The sequence below is a fragment of the Nasonia vitripennis genome, chromosome 2 (assembly GCF_009193385.2).
Source record: "Nasonia vitripennis strain AsymCx chromosome 2, Nvit_psr_1.1, whole genome shotgun sequence".
NCBI lineage: Eukaryota > Metazoa > Arthropoda > Insecta > Hymenoptera > Pteromalidae > Nasonia > Nasonia vitripennis.
The window spans coordinates 9,778,581-9,800,660 of NC_045758.1; the positions used below are offsets into that span (position 1 = coordinate 9,778,581).

The following is a 22,080-nucleotide window of genomic DNA, read 5'->3' on the forward strand; positions in this document are numbered from 1 at the left end:
TAATTTCGAGTGTACACCCGTTTGGACGGTCAAAATGATATTTTTTAACTTTAGTATAATTTAATAAACAGCTGTTAGGAATATCTTACGTTGCGTTAATAATTGTTAGCAATACCTAAAAGTTATAATCTTGGAAAAATCAATCATCAGAATGTGCACCTTAATATTCCAAATAAGCTTTCAAGACATGGAATCCAACGATACCCATCCGCATCGCAAGTAAACTATATAAGCGTATCCATAATGACAATGATCGTCGCGGTAGTCGAGGTAGACCCGCCCTCGGCTCATCTACAGTCCAATGGTGAACTCTCTGGTGGGAGCTCACCCCTTCGCGGAACCAATGGAAGCCGAGCAGTGAGGCGCACGTGTCGCAGCGCTACCCCGCGATTATCCCATTGTGGATATACTTAAGCGCTGACTTCGGGATCAGGGTCGTAGGCTGCGAAGAAGTTCTAGACTTATTGACGGTATATAGATGTGCAGGTTTCTTTTCGATTTTTTATGGCTTTCTTGGATTTTCAGCTGATAAGAGGGTGGGTTATTCTACGGATTATTCTTCAGTTTTATAAGAAAAAATGACTGATCGTTTGTTACTAAAAATCCTGTTGAATCATTATGTTTATTAGTAAAACGTTAAATTCACGTTTGTAAAAGTTCAGTGAATCCAAAGAAAGTTAGATAACTCGCTCATTTCTCTACACTATTCTATAACAATCAATTCGAAAATACGCATTTAAAATTTTTTTCATCCCTTGAAAAAATATTTTCCAATATTCCATGAAATATCGTCATAAGTTATTAATCTCGAAACAAAGTGTCGGGACATCCACAGCGTGAAGAATCGAAAGAAAGGGCGTCGAGAGGGGGATGAAGCGCCGCGACGCTCCTGACTGAAGGGGCGTGTCTGCAGCGTCGAAAAGTTTCGATTCCATGATCGCGCCACCCCGATATTAAGCCAGTTTCTCTTGGCGTTAGCTAAACACTCGCAAGTGAATCCTCGACGAGGTCGGATGAATTTCGAAACAGCCCTGGTGTGTGCCACGAGCGGCCGATAAGGTTTTGCGCTAATTTACGTACAATAAGGATTAGTTGTAGTTTAGCGAAGGAAGATTCGCGCGGGATATGAGCTACCCCGAACCGCTGTGGGAAGTCAACGGAAATCAAGCTCCTGTAAGTGAATTGTTGATTGTGATGTCAAGTGATTTTTGTTATTATTCCAAGTGATGCGATCAGTGTGTTTTTGATCAATAATAATGGTTTCAATTTTTTTATTTTTTTTTTATAAAATTGTTTCGCTGATCAAAAGCTCATTTCATAATTTCTTTCACGACTTTTCGACGATTTACTGTACTCTGTTTAGAAAATAATAAAAGACCGATAATACCATTTAATTACAAAATTCTCTCATTTTTATAATGAATCAGGTAATATCAACAACAACGGCAACAACCACTCCGGAGATGTCACAATACGTTGGAAACGAAATCGGCAGCTATCCCATGTGGGACAGTTCGGTTCTCTATCCGTCGGCACCGCCGCCTTCTCATCAGCACGTCAACGAACACGGCTTGTACAGGCAGCCGTGCGCATTGCTTCATCAAAGGTAACAAACTTATACATTAATTACTATCTCTTCCACGCAACAACTTCCAAACGACAAATATATAATCTCGTATAATTGAGGCACTTGCGTATACTACTGTGTTTACCTACAATCCTTTTGCATTGGGGCCATTTATGTATTTTCTTATCGGTCACCACTATCTCGCTATATCTCTTTTTGAGAACGATTAAACTCTATTAATAGGTAAAGTAGCTGATGTTTTAAGATTGAGAAATATAGGTATGGTGGAAATGCAATCGATTTGTTTTCGAGGCAGGTGTCGGTGTAATACAATGATCAAACTATGTTTGAGCGATGTAGACGAGATAAGCTTGTTTTTCGGGTGATATTCTCGGAAATCATTTAAAGTTGCAGTCTCATTGTTTCAGGTTCCAACAACGCCCACTAAGGCACATTACACTTATTTAAGTGTATTTACCAACAAAATCTTGCGCGTCATCGGTATTATTGTTACTAAGCTTATATAGGATAAGCTAATTACTTTTGCTTATCTTTTATTAGAAGTAGGTAGCAATAAAATGAAGTAGGCTCTATAAATAGAATATCACAATTTTTTAGTGGCTAGGAAACTCTAAAGTATACATTCGTGCTAGTTCTATTAGCAATGCGTTTTTACAATTCCAGTCGTTACAGCCAAAACGGAAGATCCTCGAACGTGCCCACCTCGACGACGAAGAAGCCTAGACGCAGAGTAGCGACGGTGTCCCAAAGGAGGGCAGCCAACATTCGCGAAAGGCGTAGGATGTTCAATCTGAACGAGGCTTTCGACAAACTGCGACGAAAGGTGAGTTTGAATTCGAAGAACTGGTTCTACCACGTATCTTCAAACAGAAACTAGTCCATCTCGCGCAGAGATTTGACATTCCCCGAGAGCGCGTAAATCTCTCTCTCTCTCTCTCTCTCTCTTTCTCTCTCTCTCTCTCTCTCACGCATGTCACTCGCTAAACACCGAGACATAAAGCCTCGGAAAATTTATCATCCGCGACGATAAGCACACGCAGCAGCTCACCCGAATGAAATTTATTGCACGCAGGTACCTACGTTCGCGTACGAGAAGCGGCTGTCTAGAATCGAGACGCTGAGACTGGCCATAACGTACATCGCTTTCATGGGCGAATTGCTGGGTATCGAGCCCAACAGCTCCAAGACGGACTACATACCCAGGGATTATTACCTGCCGTCGAGTTAAGATAGAGGAAAAGTCAATGAGTAATCAGTAAACCGGTGAATCAATTTTCAAGTATATGATTTCGGTCGAGAGCGCATACCGAATTACACACCCACGCGTGATTTTATATCTCGAGCTGCTTGTTTATCTTGAAAATCGTATCGAAGCTAATTGGAGGTGCTCAGAGTATACTTAGGAACGATATTCGCGCTTTTCGAATGAAACACACGCGCTCGCTTGGGTAAACAGTCGTGTACAACGCGGTTCGAGGGTGATTCCGTCAGTAATAATACGCGTAATGAATGCGCGGATAAACCGCATAAAAAAAGCATTATCATTGGTTCAATTATTGTTATTATCATTATTATTATTTTTGTTATGATAATTACATTGAGTATTTTTCTTAGCTTTAGTGTACACATAGGTGCGTATTTTTCTAGTTATTATTATTTATGGATGATGTACACTGAGAGTTTTATGTTTACGTATGTTAAAATTTCAGTGTTTACAAATATGTACAATTAATATTTAAGACGTACGATATGATTTGTCTTTTTCTTCTTTTAAAAAATTCGAGCGCATTTCGATTACCTACAGCCAAATTAAGACAATACCGCATTTCGCACATGTAAAAAATTATATAAAATGTCAGCAAAGATGAATTTGCATATCGATGGAGCAAACATTTCGCTGGTAAAAATCGATACTGTAATCACATTGTCTTCCATTCCTCAATAAGTATGATCGATATGTTAAGTATATATTATCACGTACAACTATATGTATGGCTGGGAGTATTGTACTAAAATGCTTAGTTGTTAGTAAGCATCCACGGTTGCAAATTGGTGACATTATTATTCAAATACAGAAGTGCCCGTCCGATGATTCAGCATTTTAATAAAATAGTCCCATATATATATTTAGCTTTATAAAAAAACGTAATAGATCTGTATCGTTGAGAAGACTATAAATAAATTTAATACACACGTGAGAAAAATAATTTTGAAATATCTCAATTAAAAACGCCAGTCAATCATTTGTATTAACATCGAATGAAGCATATCGCGATTCATTATTTATCGTCGATTTTTGAGCTAGTGGAACTTTCGGCTTCCTTATATTATTTCCTTATAGCAGTTCCAACTCGCGCTATCTTTCATCATCGTCGCCTACAAATTGGAATCAGCTGTAATACCCTATAGCTGTTCAAGCCTATTTCTCGAATCAATTTCATGATTTTCGGGAATGAACGTTCAACACGGATTGATTCCCTCGTCAATCGCCACAGCGAGTTGAACTTTCTTAACGGTCAATAGTTTCTCAACCTCCTTCATCTCGATCATCTTGCTCTTCTTCTTGCTTCTCTCGAAGTTAGGGTCGTTCCATTCCTGAACTTCGCCACTGCCGAACAGTACGAAGACGACGTTCGTGACTACGGTCACAGTGAAGATGATCCAGAACACGAGTATCCACTCGGTCAACGTTTGATTCGGTACCAGAATCCCCACCATGTATGGACCACCGAAACCACACAGACCTGCGGAAAGCGATAATGGTACCGTAAAAACTATACGAAAACTTTCCATCTCGTACAATTATAGCAGAAATTATTTTCGCAGCGATTTCATAGAATTTCAGCGAATCGAATTTATGTAATGTCAACAGAGCGAGAAAATCGAGTAGGTGTTTTATTTGCACGATTAGACACGCGTGAGAGACAATGAAAAATTGAGCTTGATTTACGGCTTCGATGCGAAATCTATTCTTGTACAAACGCGCGCGCACGTGGCAGAATGTTAGTGCGAAGGTGAATATACGTGGTGAAAGCCTATAGCGTTGATAAAATTTAAATTTTCGAAAAGAATTAGAGAGTTAAGCCATACCTGCGAGTCCATGGCTAACCGCCATCACGGTACCGGCGTAGTTCGGGCTGAGGTCGAGGACGTTCGCTTTGACACCGGGAAAACCAGCCCCCGAGGTGAAGGTTGACACGAACGACACCGCGAAGTACTGGAACTTGTTGCAGCCGACGTAAACCGAGACCACACCGAAGACTCCGTGAACGGTCAAGCTTATGCTCGCCATGAGTTTCCGCACGTTCGTGATGGACATGTAATTCTTCTCGATGAGCCAGTCGGACATCCAGGAGAAGAGGCTGCACGATATCAGCATCGATATGTTCATCGACAAGAACAGCAGACCGACCTCGCTTTCCGAGAACTTGAGCACACTGATGAGGAATTTCGGCATGTCGGCCATCATGGTGTATCCGTTCCAGTCGCGACCGATGGTGACGATCACCAGAGCCCAGAACGGAGCCGAGGTGAGCAGATGCCTCCAGGGCACCGGCGGCGGGTCAGCGTGGGTGTGCTGGCTCAGCTTCTCGTTCAGCATCTTGGCCTCCTCCTTGGAGATGAAGGGATGGTCCCTGGGACTGCTGTAGCAGAGGACGCACCAGAGAACGTACCAGACGACCCCGAGTCCACCGAAGATGTAGTAGAAGCCGGGCCAGCCCAGGTGCTCCATGATGGGGCTGAGGCCAAGGGACGTGGCCAGTATGCCGACGGTCGCGCCCATGAACACGAACGACGAGATCTTGGAACGTTCTTCAGCTGGTATCCACTGGGATAGCAACGCCGAGACCGCCGGCTGAGTTACGCCCTCGCAGAGACCCATGACCACGCGCAGGAAGATCAGGGCTGTCGCGCCGCCCCAGTCGATGGCCCACGGGGTGAGGAGGGTGAAGAGAGCCGTGGTGAAGATACCCACCCCGAGGGCGTGCTTGCCGCCGAATCGCTCGGCTATTATGCCGCCGGGCACGTGGCTCAGAACGTAGCCCCAGTAGAACGAGCCCAGGATTATGCCCTGAAAATTTCAAATGAATTTTTTGTTTTCCCAAATGATTTCTGCTGCAAGTCATATGCTGATCAAAATGTACGCGCAATGTCATTGTAACAGATTACACACGCACTGTTTGCAGAATACAGCTCTCAACGCATCAGCTCTGAAAATTTACGGTCCATCAGCCGTCGCATCGTCAAGCCGATCAAGCCAACGACAAACTTATGATTCTTATTTTCCCGAAGGCCTGTTTACCTGCGTGTACTCGCTCCAGTCGTAAGTGCCGGTGGTGTTGCGCATCTCGTGATGCTGAAGAGTCGCATTATAAGTGGGACCGGGACAGGTGTCGTCGGCTTGCAGTATCGACCTTGATATATGCTTGGCGTGTTTTACCATTTTCGGGATCGTCAGCGGCAGACACATGCGCATCGAGAATGCACAGAACACCGAGAAGAAGCTCATCGTCGCGAGGACCCATTTTTGGGATAACCGCGAGCCTGAAAGGAGAAATATTGTTGTGTTTGGCGTATTGCAAAAACTTGCGAGCTAGCGGGCATATAAGAGATGAACCGGTTGCGGACAGTTTATCGGAAGATTACAAAACTAATCAGTTATAAAAAACTTATAAATATGCATAACGAATATTCAGTTAAAAACTGCGCAGCTTAATGTGAAATTATAATATTCGAGTATTTATTAACGATGATGTGACCGATAAGAATTCAGGAGACACGCCTTTCATTTTGGCAGTATTTTGAAAAACAGATGGGTCGACAATAATTTTGAATGAATCAAATATTGTTTAATCGAGATTCTGATGGTTCAATTGCGCATACGCGAATGCGATAAGCGCGAATTTTCAGGGATCCTGCGCATCGATCAAGCATAATATCCGAAAATTATGCATGCGAAAGAGAAAGAGGCGCGTGCAAATTGAAACAGTGAAAAATACTAGACACTGTATCTTTTCTTTAAAACGCGAAAAGTATTATCATCGTAATAATCGTCATACGTTCCAACAACGTTTCCTTTGATCGATCGAATTTTTTAAAATAACTATTATAAAAAAAAAATTGAACAAATATGCACTACAATTACTCACAACAATATTTCATCGACGACATACTGCAAGCTTCGCATCGACGTCCTTATCCTTGAAAAATCACAGCTGCCGCGATTACAATTCGAAGCAAAAACAATCTGTCCTTTGAACAACCCCGTTCGTTTGCGCAGGATATCAGCGCGCGTGGAAGCTCGATCCTTGCATGCTTGTCCCGCCGCTGTCTCGTCAACTCTAAGGTGCGTCTCTCGAGACACGCGAGCATCAAGTGTCTGTGTAAACGACCGATGGCGCGCACTCCCGTGCTCGCCGATGAGAAAGGTTATACATTTTATTATCTACTGCCTACCTATACCGAGTGTGGAAAATCAATCGAGACAATGTAATCACGGCGAGAGAGAGAGAGAGAGAGAGAGAGAGAGAGAGGGAGAGAGAGAGAGAGACTGAAAACAGCAGCGTCATAACAATTGTGAAAATCGAGCGAGTCACTGAGGGGCATAAATTTCAAGGCGGCTCCCTACCACTCCTCTCGTTCCCTGCGGTTGCATATCTTTCCCGAGTGTGGAAAAGACGGTCGTCGAAGAGGGACAATGATGCACAAGCTTTATCTCGGTCGAGATTTGCAAAGTTTTCCTTTGCCCTTGTGTTATTTTGCGCTATCTCGGCTGCTGACGATGCGACTTTATGGGTTCAGCCCTTGTGCATAAGCGCGGTTGGTGACAAGGACTTTTTCCTCGCGTCCACTGAGTGCGGACAATTTATTAATAATAAAATAAAAAGATTATTGGTCGTCATGCCGTTGCGCACGTATATTTGAAACTTGCTGACATGTAAATCGGCTGCGCAAAGAGTCTATTATACGCGGTTTCGTGTAAGACTTTTAAAATTTTATGTAAAAATCTGTTGACAAAAGTTGCGATAATCATGTGCGCATCGGTTGCGTACATACTATAATTGGAATCTTCAATTACTCATTAGTGAACGTTATCGTGGTTCCATATAGTACTATGCGATATCAATCATTTGAACATATGATACCGAGATATATTTGGTTCAAACAAAAGCTTGAGTAACGCGAGGAATAACTAGATATGTGTTGTTTTGTCTATTTCTTCTAGTGTCGATAATTTTTTACTCTTATAACTCGATTAGCAATTAATCAAGATTTTGTTAGATCCATTGTCAAAATTTGGTATAAGAATTAAGATTAATAAGAACAAATTAAAATTCCACCGAAACCAACGATCTGTTCAATAAAAAAGGCATTCTGCAACAATCGTTCGCAATAAAAGAAACGGTTAATCCCCTGTTTCCTTATACACAGACAGTGTCTGCACTGTCTTTATACTTTGATTCCTGTTATTTAAAGAACTGGCGCCGAAATTTGTTTACTCCGATCTAATAACGTCAATTCATCGGACAAAGTTTTCAGTATCTTAATGAGTATCCATCACTTGTACAAACGAATGACTGTTTTTTTAAATTGGAAACATTTATTTATCATTGAGAAGCAAGGCGAGAGCGACATTCGTTTTCCGCAAACGTCTTAACGTTGTATACTTAATAAAACTATAGCAGTAACCAAGGGCTTCCTTAATAATATTTACTTTTAATTAAAAGTAAGTCATCTTATTCGCTCTCATAATACAAATGTAATAAATCGTTAATAAAGCTTTTACTGCTTTTTTAAGTAATTTTGAATGTTGTATCGATGACTCATGACTATTAATCCACCAACAAGGATACCTATGCTAATGCTGCAGATAGCCGTGCGTCGTGAATTTTAGTTAAAATATTTTTTTTTTTAATGATGAAGATAAGGAAGATATATTGCCTAGAAACAGTTCTAATTCATAGGCGAAAGGTAAACAAGATAAGCAAAGAATATGAAGTGTGAAAACGCAGGTGCTAATTAAAAAACTTATGGTTTTGTCGTCACTGTATTCTTTTGTACTCAACGTTTAATTTATGAAATTTCTTGAACAATAATGTTTTCTCATTCACGTCTACGGTCTAAAAATCACAAACACTCTCAAGCTTTCATAGGCATCAGCTGTATGCCTTCCTTCTCGTCGTCCTTGCTCTTCATCTTCTCTCTGGCTAGGAAAGCCGGGTCGTTCCACTCCTGCAGCTCTCCGCTGCCGTATAATACAAAGATAGCGTTCGACACGAAGAACATCCCGAAAACGATCCAGAACACAGCTCGCCACTCGCTTATCGTCTGATTCGGCGTTATCAAACCCACGACGTACGGCGAGGCTATGCCGCTCAACGTAGAGATTCCGTTGACGATGCCCATCAGCGTTCCGGCGTAATTGGGCCCCAGATCCAGCATGTTCACCAGAATGGCAAAGGTGGCACAGCCCATGAAGGTCATGCCTATGGTGAGCAGGAGAACGACGAGGAAGCCGTTGCAGCCGGCGTACGAGGCCGCGACGATGAAGATACCCGGTCCCAGGGATGAGATCGTGCTGCCGATCTTTCTCATATTGCTGATCGACACCCGCCTGCTCGTGATGAGATAATCGGCAATGGCGGAGGACACGCAGCTGTTGATCCACATGCAGAGGTAGGGCACCGAGGAGAAGTACCCGTTGCTCTGGACGGAGAACTTGAGGACGCTGCTCATGTACTTGGGCATGTCGCTGCAGATCGTCAGGAAGCCCCAAGCGTTACCGATCGTCGCCACGACCAGGGCCCAGACCGGCTTCGAGCGCAGAATGTGGCGCCAGGGAGTCGGTGGTAGGTTCGCGTGCGTGTTCTCTGTAAGTTCATTGCATTTGTATTTACCCTTTATTTCTCAACTTTCTTCTTTATCAATAAGGTCGATGCGAAACGCTTACTCAGTTGCTCTTTCAGGTACTTGGCTTCGGACTTGCCGATGAACGGATGATCGCTGGGCTTGCTGTAGCAGAAGGCCGAGTTGAGCAAGAACTGGAGAAAGCCGACGACCCCGAAGAAGTAGAAAACAGTCGGCCAGCTACCGTTGCGCAGAATCAAGCCCGACGCCAGCATCCCGAAGATCGTGCCCAGAGGCGCACCGGAAAAGGCTACAGCGCCGGCTTTCGATCGCTCGTGTTCCGGAATCCATTGGGCTATCAAAACGCTGAGGGCAGGATAGGTGGGGCCTTCGCCTATGCCCATGAGTATTCGCAGAAAGACCAGAGTCGTCGAGTCGCCGTACATGACGCAGAAGGGCGTCGATATCGTGAATATTGCGGTGGACAGGATGCCAAGGCCGAGGGTGTGCTTGCCGCCGAACTTCTCGGCGATCAGACCACCTGGTAAGTTGGTCAGGATGTAGCCCCAGTAGAAAGAGGAGAGAATTATACCCTGTAGTTTTTTAAATTTGATTGTGAAGCTTATTGGATGCTATATTGCTGAGCTGAGGATGACAGGTGAAATGTCTTTTAGAGAGCTACTAATTGCTTGTGACTCACTGATGGTTAAAAATATTAGAAATTTCATTGTATGCATCACCTGCGTGTATTCGCTCCATTCGAACAGTTCTGTGTTTACGACAGTTTTATTATTGAATTCTATAATATCGCTTTTGTCGTTATTGTCGGGGCAGGTATCGTCGACGAATTCTTCTGTGTTATTCGTAGGTACGACCATTTCCGTAATAGCTATCGATAAACAAACCCGCATGGCATACGCGTTGAACAGTCCTAAAAAGCTCATTATCACGACTATCCATCGCTGTGGAATATTTGAGCCTGTAATCGAGATTACGGAGTCCAATTAGCAACTGTGATATAAATATAACTTTTACGGGCAAAAGTGTTACTTACAACAAGCTTCCCAAGCCGATGCCATCTTGCGAAATTGTCTATACTTAATATTCGCTTCTATGTGAAATTCATAACTGATGAAGAACGAATATTTCTCGTGGCAGAGAGTGAGTTATCTTTTTTATACTTTCTTATCAATCGACGTGAGCCATTTCAGAGAGTATTCAAAAATCTAACTATTTGAAGTTTTATCTATCGAGAAGATCCATATATACAATAAAAAATGAATAGAAATACTGTTAAAAATTAATAATTCAAATGGAGCAAAGATTAAAATAATTTGTTCGAATCACTGCACAGAGGAGACAACTACCAAACTGCTTTATGTACTTCATCTAGTGCCATTGTCGACGCGATATTCCTCTCACAAAGTTAAACCGAGATAAGGGCCATATTTTTATTCAGGTAGCGCCGCTATACGGTTGAGTTTGGCAGTTTCTCTTTCTCTTTACGAAGCTATAATCGCTACAGTTTATCAGGAATACTTAGATTTGTACAAGACGCGCATACTTTTCAATGTTTTATTTATAAATAAAAATAACTTTTCCGCATTTTAATATAAACTTTCACAAAGCCTCTTACATTAGAATCTGGACGATTTGTACAGAAATTTTGTGATCTTCTACAGTCGGTATACATGTAGTCAATAAAAACAAAGTTTACACACTATATAAGCACAACGTTTTTCAGGCGTAGCGTCATTTACACAACGGAACATTGGTCTATCTATACATAATCGTTCGGTAACAGTGCTACACACGGTATTTACGAATAATAAATTTACAGGCATTAAAAATTACAAAACAAAAAGAACGATTGGAAATAAAATCAACTGTTATTATAATAAGAGCATTGACACGAGAAAATAAAAACAACTCTAGGTATGCTACCTGATAGTTGTCTGCAGTCGGCAGTACTTGAAAGACTGACAGCGAGTTTGTCTTATAATTTGAAATAGATGAACGTGTTAATGACGTACATTTCATTTCATTTAAGGTTGTTTGCCAAGATAAGATTGATTTACGATATACTCCATACTACTCTCACGTGCTCCTGTATCAAATTTATACATAGTATTTTACAATCGTCCGCCAATCGACGAGACGCTAGAGCTCGAAATCTCTTAAATTATACCATCAGCGCTCTACGCGTATAATACACGATTTCATTCAGCATATTTACAAAGACTAACGATACGAGTTTTGAGTAACGCCGCATACATCTGCGCACGTAACAAACGTGAGCTCGTTAATTTGCTTTAAAAAATTCAAGTCTCGCGCGAAAAAGCCTGTAGTAACAATTCCTCGTAGTACGTCGCGCGCATACAAAAATACTTTATGGGCTTTCGAATAGTTATAACAAAAATATATAAATATCTCTCTTCAACATCTCTCCCCAGCTCTCATTTGGCAGCGTTCACAGTCAGCAGCTCGACGTCCTCCTTGGCCTTCTTGGCCCGCCTGTCGCTCTTCTCCTTCCTGAGGAAGTCCGGGTCGTTCCAGTACTGCACCTCGCCGTCGGCCCAGATCACGAAGACCAGGTTCGTCGCGAGGAAGACCGCGCAGATGATCCAGAAGACCAGCCTCCACTCGCTCAAGGTCTGGTTCGGCGTCAGGACGCCCACGATGTAGGGGGTCGCGATACCGGTCAGGGCTCCGATGCCGTTGGTCAGCGCCATCAAGGAGCCGGCGTAGTTCGGGCTGAGGTCCAGGCCGTTGACCTTCATGCTGGGCAGCGCAGCGCCCATGGTCGTCATGCCCAGGGCGATCATGAGCACGACGAGGACGCGGTCGCAGCCGGCGTAACTGGCGCCGATGATGAACAGAGCCGGGCCCACCGAGGCTATGGAGTTGCCGAGCTTGCGCACGTTCGTCGTGGACATGTGGTCGTTGGCGATGAGCCAGTCGGCGATCCAGGAGGTGACGATGCTTCCCAGCCACATGCAGAGGTAGGGCAGCGAGGAGAGGTAGCCGTTGTTCTCGATCGAGAACTTGAGCACGCTGCCCATGTACTTGGGCAGGTCGCTGATCATCGTGTGGAAGCCCCAGCCGTGGCCGACCATCGCGGCGACCAGGGCCCAGACCGGCATCGAGCCGAGCACGTGGCGCCAGGGTACCCGCGGCGGCTTCTTGTGCTTGTGCTGGCTGAGCTGCTCGTGCAGGAACTTGAACTCGGTCTCGGAGATGAAGGGGTGATCGTGGGGGTCGTTGTAGCAGAAGATCATCCAGAGCGCGAACCAGAGCAGGCTCAGACCGCCGAGGAAGTAGAACACCGCGGGCCAGCCGCTGCCGCTGTAGCGCAGGATCAGACCGGCGGTGGAGGTGGCGAAGACGGTGCCGAGCGGCGCCCCGGCGTAGACCAGCGAGCCGGCCTTCGATCGCTCCTCGATCGGCACCCACTGGGACAGCATGACGCTGAGGACCGGGTAGGCCGCGCCCTGGGCCAGGCCCACCATCACTCGCAGAACGATCAGGGCCGTGGCGCCGCCGTACTGCACGCCGATCGGCGTGAGGATCGTGAAGATGCCGTTCCAGAGGATGCCGAAGCCCAGGGTGTACTTACCGCCGAACTTCTCGGCGATCATGCCGCCGGGGATGTGCGTTATCACGTAGCCCCAGTAGAAGGAGGAGAGGATGACGCCCTGCAGATAAGAAAGAAGAAGATCGGTTATCGCCTGTTGACGTAACGATCGCGGCGCACTTATCGGCCGGGCATATCTAGCCGGCGCTGCAACCGCGCAGATAACTTATTGTGGGAGTGAACGACTAATACACGCTCTGTGTGACGTTAGAGGACTTTGCCGGCGAGCCTACCTCAACGATCGAAATTTTTTTCTCCGGCGAGTATAGAAGAATAGAAGTTTCGTTTAGCGTTGAATCACGCTTTACGTAACGATCTTGGAGGACAGCGCGATGCTACTATGGCAATTTATTGTATTTCTATCGCAATGTATTTCAAGCGTTCCTCTCTCTCCGTCGGCAATTTATTATTGAACCCGCATATTATAGAGTCAACAACGCTGCGGTATAATCTGTGAAAAATATATGCGTAGCGTTATTGCGATCTTTGTAAATTTATGAACTGGAAGTTTATTGGCTAAAACTGCGATGATAGCGCAGTATACAATTTTTTTCTTCGCCCGCGCGAATCTCCATATTTTTCATTGATTATGCCAGACACAGGCCGATATAGTGCTCGGAAACAACAATTTTTATCTCGCGCAATAATCCGTTTTAAGAATCGCGCCAGTACATTATTCCTCGCTACATAATACAGTAATACAGTAATCTTTCCGCGCATTGTATATGAATAATCTCGCAGTTATAATAATATTCATAAAAAGCTGACATTTTCAGGTCAAAATTATTCATATCATTTAGCGATCGAGGCGAGCAAGTTCGATAAGCTCCTCTATAATTGACGACGCCGTTAGCGATTACTTCAGAAACGCGCGCGCTAGAATAAAAACACGCGATGCTTCGCGCTATCTCGAGAAAAAAGTTCGTTAATTTATCATCTGCCTAATAATTTCATAATGTCACGAGAACGCTGACCATTCAACTTCGCGCCTTTTTTTCAAAACGATCTTGGCAACGGCACAGCCGTGCGCGCGTTCGAAAAGCCCCCCGAGCAGCGAGGAAAATCTTTTTTAAGACTGAACCCGCAGATAGTAAGTATAGAAAGAGAGAGGAGCTCTTATCGCGTGTTTATGTTGTTGACTTTATCTGCAGCGACGCCGCCAGAGGCAATTCACGCACAATACGATCGCTGTATGCGTATGTACATAGCTATAGATGTGTATGTACTTTTACAAAAGACTGCACACATCGGGCGGGGAAAAGTTTAATCACCTGAGTGTATTCACTCCACTCGTACAAGGTGCCGTCGTAGCCGATACTCGGCTCGGTCGTCGAGTTGAGCTTGCCAGTTGGGACCTCCTTGAGCTCGGACGGACACGTGTCGTCGATGAAATCGGACGTCTCGTTGTTCGGCATGACCATCTCCGTGATCGTGATCGACAGGCAGACTCTGATCGTGTAGGCGCAGAACAGCGAGAAGAAGGTCATGATCACGCAGATCCATCGCTGCGATATGCCCGAGCCTGTCGGTGGAGATTAAAACACACATGCGGCGTTAGAATTGTGAGGTTAGATCGGCGCACGCGGCGTGCGTGTGAAAAGAGCACGAGTGCAGTGGGTGAGAAGCACGGATGTACATTGTGAGAAAAATTGACGCGATATCGCGTGGTAAAAAGTCGGGATTATATTTTTATCGTAATATATAGTATCGAGGCGCGATTAGATCGTTGCGCAATCGATATAATTATAGAGACGTTCGGTTCTCCTTTTTTTGTTCGTGCGGGACGAAGCGATTTTTAATGGGCGGAAAATAATGACTAATACGTTTTGGGGAAAGCAGTTTGACAGTAAGATATGCAGTCGCGACACGAGGCGGAAAATTACGCGCTTATAACACGCGTGAAGATAACAATAACAGAGAGGAGATTCGCAACGTAAATACGGGGATCGACGCGATTGTTTACCGCGTGTACACTGCGCAAACGATCGCGGATTATTGCTACAACAAACGATGAATAATGAAAATTTACGCGAGCAACCTCGTTTTGTTAATTTCGATTCCGAGCGATGACTCAGCCACACACACACACACACGAGTATAATATCCGACCCATTTGCCAACAGCAAGTGTTGTATATAGAAAACTGAAAAGATTCCAATACTCACAGCAGTCTTTCCACTGAGCCGACATGTTGCCGATTTTCCAACGACGTGCGGACGCGCTCGAGGAAAACAACAGCCAGACAGCACCCACGTGTCCCGCTCGCTTTCTCCCTCGGGCCGCTGCCAACTTTTCTTCCCAAACGGAAAGCCGAGCGCGCTCGTCGGTCCCTCCAACTTTTCAGCTGCAACTAATTCCTCCGGCCGTCTGCCCGACTGATGTAGCTCGCTCACATGTTGCCGCAGCTCTCACCGTCTTGAGGGAAACGCACATAATCGCTCTCTCTCTCTCTCTCTCGCTCCCGGCGATCGCTAGATAACTGCGACGGCCTGCGCGTATTAGCTTTCTTTCGAATTCGAGAGAGACAGAGAAAGAGAGACCCCCGAGAGCGTACGTCATAAAATTCAATATTTGCTTTACCAAGCAGCAGCAGCAGCAGCAGCAGCAGCAGCAGCAGCAGTAGTAGATTGAGGCTTCTTACATAAACGCTGCGGAGGGCTGGGAGAGCGTAGCGTCGTCGCGGGCGAGTTTCCGTCGGCGCATCTCGCAGAGCCGCCGAGAGAAAAACTTTTTCCTATTTCCCGAAACGGCCTCGCTGATGATGCATCGCATGCACTATCCGACGCGCTCGCGCGCATGCGGCACTTTGTACTGAGGTGTCCGACCGCAGCTGATGCTTTAGCTTCGCTCGCGCGATCGCCGTCGTAGTACATTAAAATCCGAGAGCGCTCGTGTTTGTCCGTCTCTGCCTGTGTGTGCGAGTGCGCGTTTCGCAACGTTTTTCAAGCGCCGACGATGCACTACTATATATTAGCACAGCTACACTCTTAGTCCATCGGAGAGTAGTCCGTCCTTCTCGGCGGCGATCGTCGCGACGCTCTGTCGCCTCGTGTCTCGCTGCTGTACGAGCTATTGATAAATGCGCGCGAGATGAAAAGTTTGATTTCTTTTTAATTTATATATACGCGGACTCGCGCGCTTATCTCTCGCGTGCATGTCTTATGGAAAACCCCGCAGTGTCGACGTTTTTAATGTGCGCTCTCTCTCTCTCTCTCTCTCTCTCTCTCTCTCTCTCTCTCTCTCTCACTCTCTTCGGTTATCTTCGCGAGACATTATTGCCTACTATTTGACGTTATTTACGTCATCCGATGTTTTAATTTTGCCTCATCTGCATAATAATGTAAATGATATGCATAATTACTTAGAAACGATAGAGAGGGAGAGAGAGATCTCGTTAAAATTCGCGCGTTTGGTTTTAAAAAGTTTATTTGTATGAATGTGCTTAAAATACGCGAGAATCGCATGTTGATTGAACTTCATTGGCGCGTTGTTATATAAGTTATACCGCCTGTGTATTGTATACGCGGGTAAATCGTCTGGAGAATATAAAACGTTATCCTGATGTCACATTAAGCGATGACGAGGAAATTTATCGAAATATGGCGCATGACTTTGTTTAAATAAAGAGCTCATTCGAATACAATGTTTGCCGTCTTCATTGATTGGTTTTCCGAAAATCTGTCTGACGATTTCATTAACTTCGAATGTAATAAGCTGATAACGGAGCTATAATCGTGACGCTCGTATGCATATACCGTTAGTTATAGGCTCGACGTCGGACTTTTTAATTAATGTTCGAATGGAATTTTGTTAGTTTTATTTTTATCAGACTATGCTCCCGATAGGAAGGCTTCAATATTGATTTTTCACCTGTTTATTTAATTATTTTTTAATACGGCTATATTTTTCGGTTATTTTAACCTTTTACGATTGTTGGTATATTATTAGAACGATAAATTGTACAGAGATTAACATATTTTAGAAAGACCAAAATTCCTATGCTAATTCGGTCGTAATCTGAATACTTTGCGTGCGCGGTTTTATACATTTAAAATGTGCGTGATTAGAAACTGAATAATTATACAATTTTCGAAAAAGCTTCAATAGTTGACCATATATAGCCAATATTTTTGTTTCGTTTGTGAAAAGGCGAAGTATTTTGAAAGGTTCAAATCAAGTGAACCATAATTATAATGAATATACTATATACAAAATATAGGCATGTTATTCACTGAAGATTCGATTCTTTATAATTTTGCAGAAAATATGAACAATTCTTGTCAACGACAACATTCGACAAACAAATTTGTTTGTTTAATGTTTATTTATTTTTACAGTATGGTGTTTTATGTCAATAAATTTCACGAAAAATATTTACCTTCTAACTCATACTTCAATATGTAATTATAACTAAACCTATTTACTTATGTATTATTATTTATTACTTATTTATATATATATTTTGCAAATCAGTATAAATAAATAATTATTATGAATAAATTAATTTTTGACTATATAGAATAAAATAAAGAAAATCAATTTTTGTTCACGGATTGTTTGACTTGATGCTAACATTCCCACAATGTAGACGCAATAAAATCAATCAATAAAAGTAAAGATTATTTATAAAAGTCATTTATATACCAGAGCTATTAGACTCTAGGTTGAGTGCATTGACACTCGTCGAAGGCATTGCACTTCCGACCAACGTTCGTCAACACGATGATGACTGTAAAGTTCAATAGTGACCGTCACCGATCGAAGACTATATAATTGCTAATAAATTCATTTTGTTTGTATGCTTGAGACCTCGCAATTTTGTTCTATTATTGTAAGAAAGGATTAGACGCAGTCTATCAACAATAGCCGAGAAACCGCACTTTTAGACTGGCTCTTCGACTATCGCTTGAACTTTCTGACTTTCTATTAGTTTTCAGATAGTGAAAGTAGGTGGCGCACGTGTACTTTTATAAATCACTCCATCGGTATTTGCCCGATACAGTGCAGATATAGTGGTGTGCCGACTATGCCAAAACTATCTTGTTGGGCCTGCTAAGTACTTGAGCCGCTTATACTATAACTGCGAAGGTTATTTTCACGATTAGATGGTATAATTATACTGATCGTCTCTATATTTCTAACTTTCCAATGAAAGAAATAGCAGTATGATATCATTTCTTTATCAGAATTAAACAGAAAGGGAAAAATTATTCCATCGGGACCGATGGAATAATTATCAATTCCAAAGTTTAATGCGATAAGTTTATCGTTGGGCAAACATACTATTTTTAATCTACAATCAAAAAGTTATTTTTATCTAATTTATACATCCGCAGTAAAGTCTTGGTACTAAAATAATGCACACGTCAGTTTTAATATCGATATTGAGTAAATGGATTCTAGTAAATCAGTACTAAAATACGTTTAATAATTGTATACAATATATTGTATTCCACGTTACATTACGTTAAATAAATAATGGCACGAGTTATATGATGCATCCATATTTTTGTATGCTGCGTGACTAGACTATATTTCGTGTAAAGTGTAGTATGCGAAAAATTAAATCTATAAATTACTTCAGCTCTCCGTCAATGCTGTGTCGTATAAATTAGCGATGAATATAGCGATATATATACAAATGATGCTCTAACGCGCGAGTTCCTTAAAAATTAAATGAACGGACTCTTAAATCTTATTTGTGCTCCTTTTCAGATTTCGTTACTGGCAGCAGTTCCACTTCTTCGTTGATCTTGGGCTTCTTCTTACTTTCTCGGAGTTTCCTCAAGTACTGCGGATCGTTCCACTCCTGTACATCTCCACTGGCATACATGACGAATATGACATTGGTTCCCAAGAAGACGCCAAATATTGTCCAGAATACCAGTCGCCATTCTTCTAAAGTCTGATGTGGCGTTAACAAGCCCACGATGGAAGGAGTCACCATACCGGTTCCAGCAGCGAAAACGTTCGTTAGAGCCATCAGCGAACCAGCGTAGTTTGGACTGAGATCCAGCACGTTGACTTTGATGCTAGGCAGAGAGCTTCCCAGTAGTGTCATTCCAAGGGTTATCATGGTAACCACGACTACCCTGTTGCACCCGGCGTACGACGCACCGATGAGGCAAAGAGCCGGACCAACCGAGGCGATCGTGGTCCCCCATTTTCTGACATTGGTCGCAGACATCTTGTCCTTTACGATCAACCAGTCCGAAATCCAGGAGCTGATGATGCTGCCGAACCACATGCAGAGGAACGGTAGCGAAGACAAGTAGCCGTTATCCTGAATCGAGAACTTCAGAACGCTGCTCATGTACTTGTTCAGATCACTGATCAGAGTGGCGAAACCCCAACCGTTTCCAAAGGATGCAACCGTCAATGCCCAGACGGGCTTCGACGTGAGGATCTCTTTCCAAGGTACCGGTGGCGTATCGTCGTGCTTGTGCTCGCTCAACTCCTCTTGCAAGAATTTCAGCTCGTTGTCGGATATGAAGGGGTGTTCGACAGGGTTGTTGTAACAGATGAGCATGAACACTATGAACCAAACGACTCCGCAGCCACCGAAGAAATAGAAGACTGCTGGCCAGCCAATGCTCGAGTATTCAAGAATCAAGCCGGATACGGACGTGGCAAACACAGTTCCCAAAGGTCCTCCGGCGAACACCATGGATCCAGCTTTGGATCTTTCAGACAGGGGAATCCACTGAGACAGCATGACGTTCGAGGCAGGATACATGCATCCACAGAAGACGCCCAGCAAGGTTCTCACAATTATGAACGCAGTAGCGTCGCCCCAGTAAACGACGTAGGGTGACACGATGGTCAGGATTCCTGCGAAGAGGATACCAAATCCAAGGGTGTACTTGCCGCCAAACTTTTCCGCTACGAGGGCACTTGGGAAGTGCGTTATCACGTAGCCCCAATAGAAAGACGAGAGTATGAGGCCCTAAAATTATAGAACACCATTCAGTTCGCGATTACGAAAGAGGTATATCAGACAAGTGTTTGAACCGTAACGTAATAAGGTTACGCAATGTTTCACCTGTGTATATTCGCTCCACTCGAATGTTCCGCCTTTGAATGCAGTCGAGTTTGCGGGAGCTTCGTCTTCGAAGGTAGGGCACGTATCGTCTAGATATTCTTTTGTTTCCTCTATCGGCACGACCATTTGCGTTACGGCGATAGACAAGCAGACGCGCATGGCGTACGCGGTGAACAAGGCCAAAAATCCCATCAACACGAAGATCCATCTTTGTGGGATTCCTGAACCTAAAAATAATGTCGATTACGTTGTACAGTCGCCTCGACATACACGAACACATGCGATCTAAACGCAATCGCACATTATATATGCGATTGACACAGGTGTCGAAAAAATTCCGTTGTAAAATTTAATAATTAAATCGAAAACCAACTGATTTATTACATCATTTTCGGTAGCTCGCGGGTGAACGAATCGGCAAATAAAAAAAAAAGCTCCTTGACACTCGAGATTGTTCAGAGGCTATAACGGATTGTTAATCTTATAAGAGTTTGGGTCAACAACAGATTTCCAAGCTATTTGATTCGATCGTAAAAAAACCCGCCGAATGAATCATCCGTTTGCAGATCAAGCTTGATCGGCCTCTGTTTCGTATCAGATAAACAAATTATTTAGCATTCATACATACGTGACGATTTTATAAAGATTTCTACTCACAGCACGACTTCAGTGTTGACGCCATTATTGTTTCAGAAGCTCGCGGCTTATTTATAGCAGCTTTATAATAAAAAAATCTTTTATCGAAAAAGTATATAGAAATTATATTTTATCAATGGACTTTTCGCAACAACGCGCAAGTATGTAACTTTCAAGCGCATAAAGTTTGCTTGTTGGAAAACCAAGAGTTTGCCTTAAAAACTGGCTATATTGCTCGTTATATACGACCACATCGGTGAAAATCGTTCGATAAAATCAAACCGCGTCACATAATTAAATATTTGTCGTTTGCATTATACGAGGAAGATGGTGCGTAACTGACGCCTCTGAATGCATACAAGATTAATAATTGGTGCGCGAAAAGGCAGGAAGATTTATGGTATTTAATAAATGCGAGTTTCATTATCATACGCCTTTTATCGAAGTTTATATAAAACGCATTGTAACGATATGCGCGCGGAGTGTATCAATATATCTCGTGTAATAATTTATACAGAATCGCTCGAATTTCGTTACGATTTTGAAAATGTGGAAAGTTTCTGGGTGCAACGTTTGCAAATAATAACCGGTGAAAAATACAAGATTCAACATTGATAAGGCAATTTTTTAGAGCACTAGAGATGAAGGCGCGCTTCGCGCACTCTTGATTCTATCTCTGTCTGGTAGACTGGTAGGTGGTATATAAGACTGGTAGAAAATCTACCATAAGTGTTGGGCGGCACACTAACGTCTGCTAATATTTTATAAGCATGTAACATGTTACTAAATCCCTCAAAACTATTTTTTAATAAATATATTAATAATGCTCAATGTTGTCATCATTGGTTTGAATAGTGAATTTGAAGAAAAGTTCAGTATAAGAGTCAGTGGGTTTGTCTGTCATTACAATGCCATTTATTTGCATTATAAAAAAGTTATACAACCGAAATTTTACACAGATAATTACTATGCTACCTAGAAAACACGTAACCATAATCATAATCATGTAGGTTACGTGTTTTCTAGGTAGCATAGTAAGTATCTGTGTAAAATTTCAGTTGTATAACTTTTTTATAATGCAAATAAATGGCATTGTAATGATAGACAAACCCACTGACTCTTATACTGAACTTTTCTTCAAATTCACTATTCAAACCATAACTTATCGAAGACTGATACGTCAATGAAAGATGCGCGAATTCAATTGGCAGTTAAGACAGCAATAATATGAACCTTATACATGAACAAAGCAATAATTGTAAAGGAGAGTTTAGTGTACCGTTTTGAAAAATACTGATCTCAAAAAGCTCGCGAGTATATGGGGAATTCTAC

The 22,080-nt window shown here is 43.0% G+C and overlaps 5 protein-coding genes across 6 annotated transcripts; 1 reads left to right on the forward strand and 4 right to left on the reverse strand.

The window, feature by feature from the left end:
* The first annotated feature begins 955 nt into the window (after positions 1–955).
* Positions 956–3,795, forward strand: LOC103316397 (protein Fer3). Of its 2 annotated transcripts, none has more exons than XM_016982390.2 (4): positions 956–1,173; positions 1,428–1,606; positions 2,261–2,411; positions 2,661–3,795. In XM_016982390.2, the coding sequence occupies exons 1-4, from the start codon at positions 1,126–1,128 to the stop codon at positions 2,814–2,816; spliced, it is 534 nt and encodes a 177-aa protein (XP_016837879.1). In that variant the 5' UTR covers positions 956–1,125; the 3' UTR covers positions 2,817–3,795. The 2 variants fall into 2 exon arrangements, with proteins under 2 accessions (XP_016837879.1, XP_008208105.1); XM_008209883.3 differs by having other exon boundaries at positions 960–1,173; positions 2,252–2,411.
* LOC100115471 (sialin-like) lies at positions 3,133–7,684 on the reverse strand. Its single transcript, XM_001600135.6, has 4 exons — positions 6,739–7,684; positions 5,892–6,133; positions 4,679–5,660; positions 3,133–4,332 (listed from the first exon to the last, which is right to left on the reverse strand). The coding sequence occupies exons 1-4, from the start codon at positions 6,758–6,760 to the stop codon at positions 4,049–4,051; spliced, it is 1,530 nt and encodes a 509-aa protein (XP_001600185.1). The 5' UTR covers positions 6,761–7,684; the 3' UTR covers positions 3,133–4,048.
* A 483-nt stretch (positions 7,685–8,167) lies between these two features.
* LOC100115437 (putative inorganic phosphate cotransporter) lies at positions 8,168–11,417 on the reverse strand. Its single transcript, XM_001600110.6, has 4 exons — positions 10,491–11,417; positions 10,177–10,415; positions 9,540–10,029; positions 8,168–9,459 (listed from the first exon to the last, which is right to left on the reverse strand). Exons 1-4 carry the CDS (start codon positions 10,513–10,515, stop codon positions 8,729–8,731), a joined length of 1,485 nt encoding a protein of 494 aa, XP_001600160.2. The 5' UTR covers positions 10,516–11,417; the 3' UTR covers positions 8,168–8,728.
* On the reverse strand, positions 10,998–16,111 carry LOC100115409 (putative inorganic phosphate cotransporter). Its single transcript, XM_008209709.4, has 4 exons — positions 15,651–16,111; positions 15,236–15,485; positions 14,342–14,592; positions 10,998–13,131 (listed from the first exon to the last, which is right to left on the reverse strand). The coding sequence occupies exons 2-4, from the start codon at positions 15,258–15,260 to the stop codon at positions 11,893–11,895; spliced, it is 1,515 nt and encodes a 504-aa protein (XP_008207931.1). The 5' UTR covers positions 15,261–15,485; positions 15,651–16,111; the 3' UTR covers positions 10,998–11,892.
* Positions 16,112–16,262: 151 nt separating this feature from the next.
* LOC100115370 (putative inorganic phosphate cotransporter) lies at positions 16,263–20,974 on the reverse strand. Its single transcript, XM_016983164.3, has 3 exons — positions 20,770–20,974; positions 20,113–20,339; positions 16,263–20,016 (listed from the first exon to the last, which is right to left on the reverse strand). Exons 1-3 carry the CDS (start codon positions 20,792–20,794, stop codon positions 18,766–18,768), a joined length of 1,503 nt encoding a protein of 500 aa, XP_016838653.2. The 5' UTR covers positions 20,795–20,974; the 3' UTR covers positions 16,263–18,765.
* Between the last annotated feature and the right edge of the window lie 1,106 nt (positions 20,975–22,080).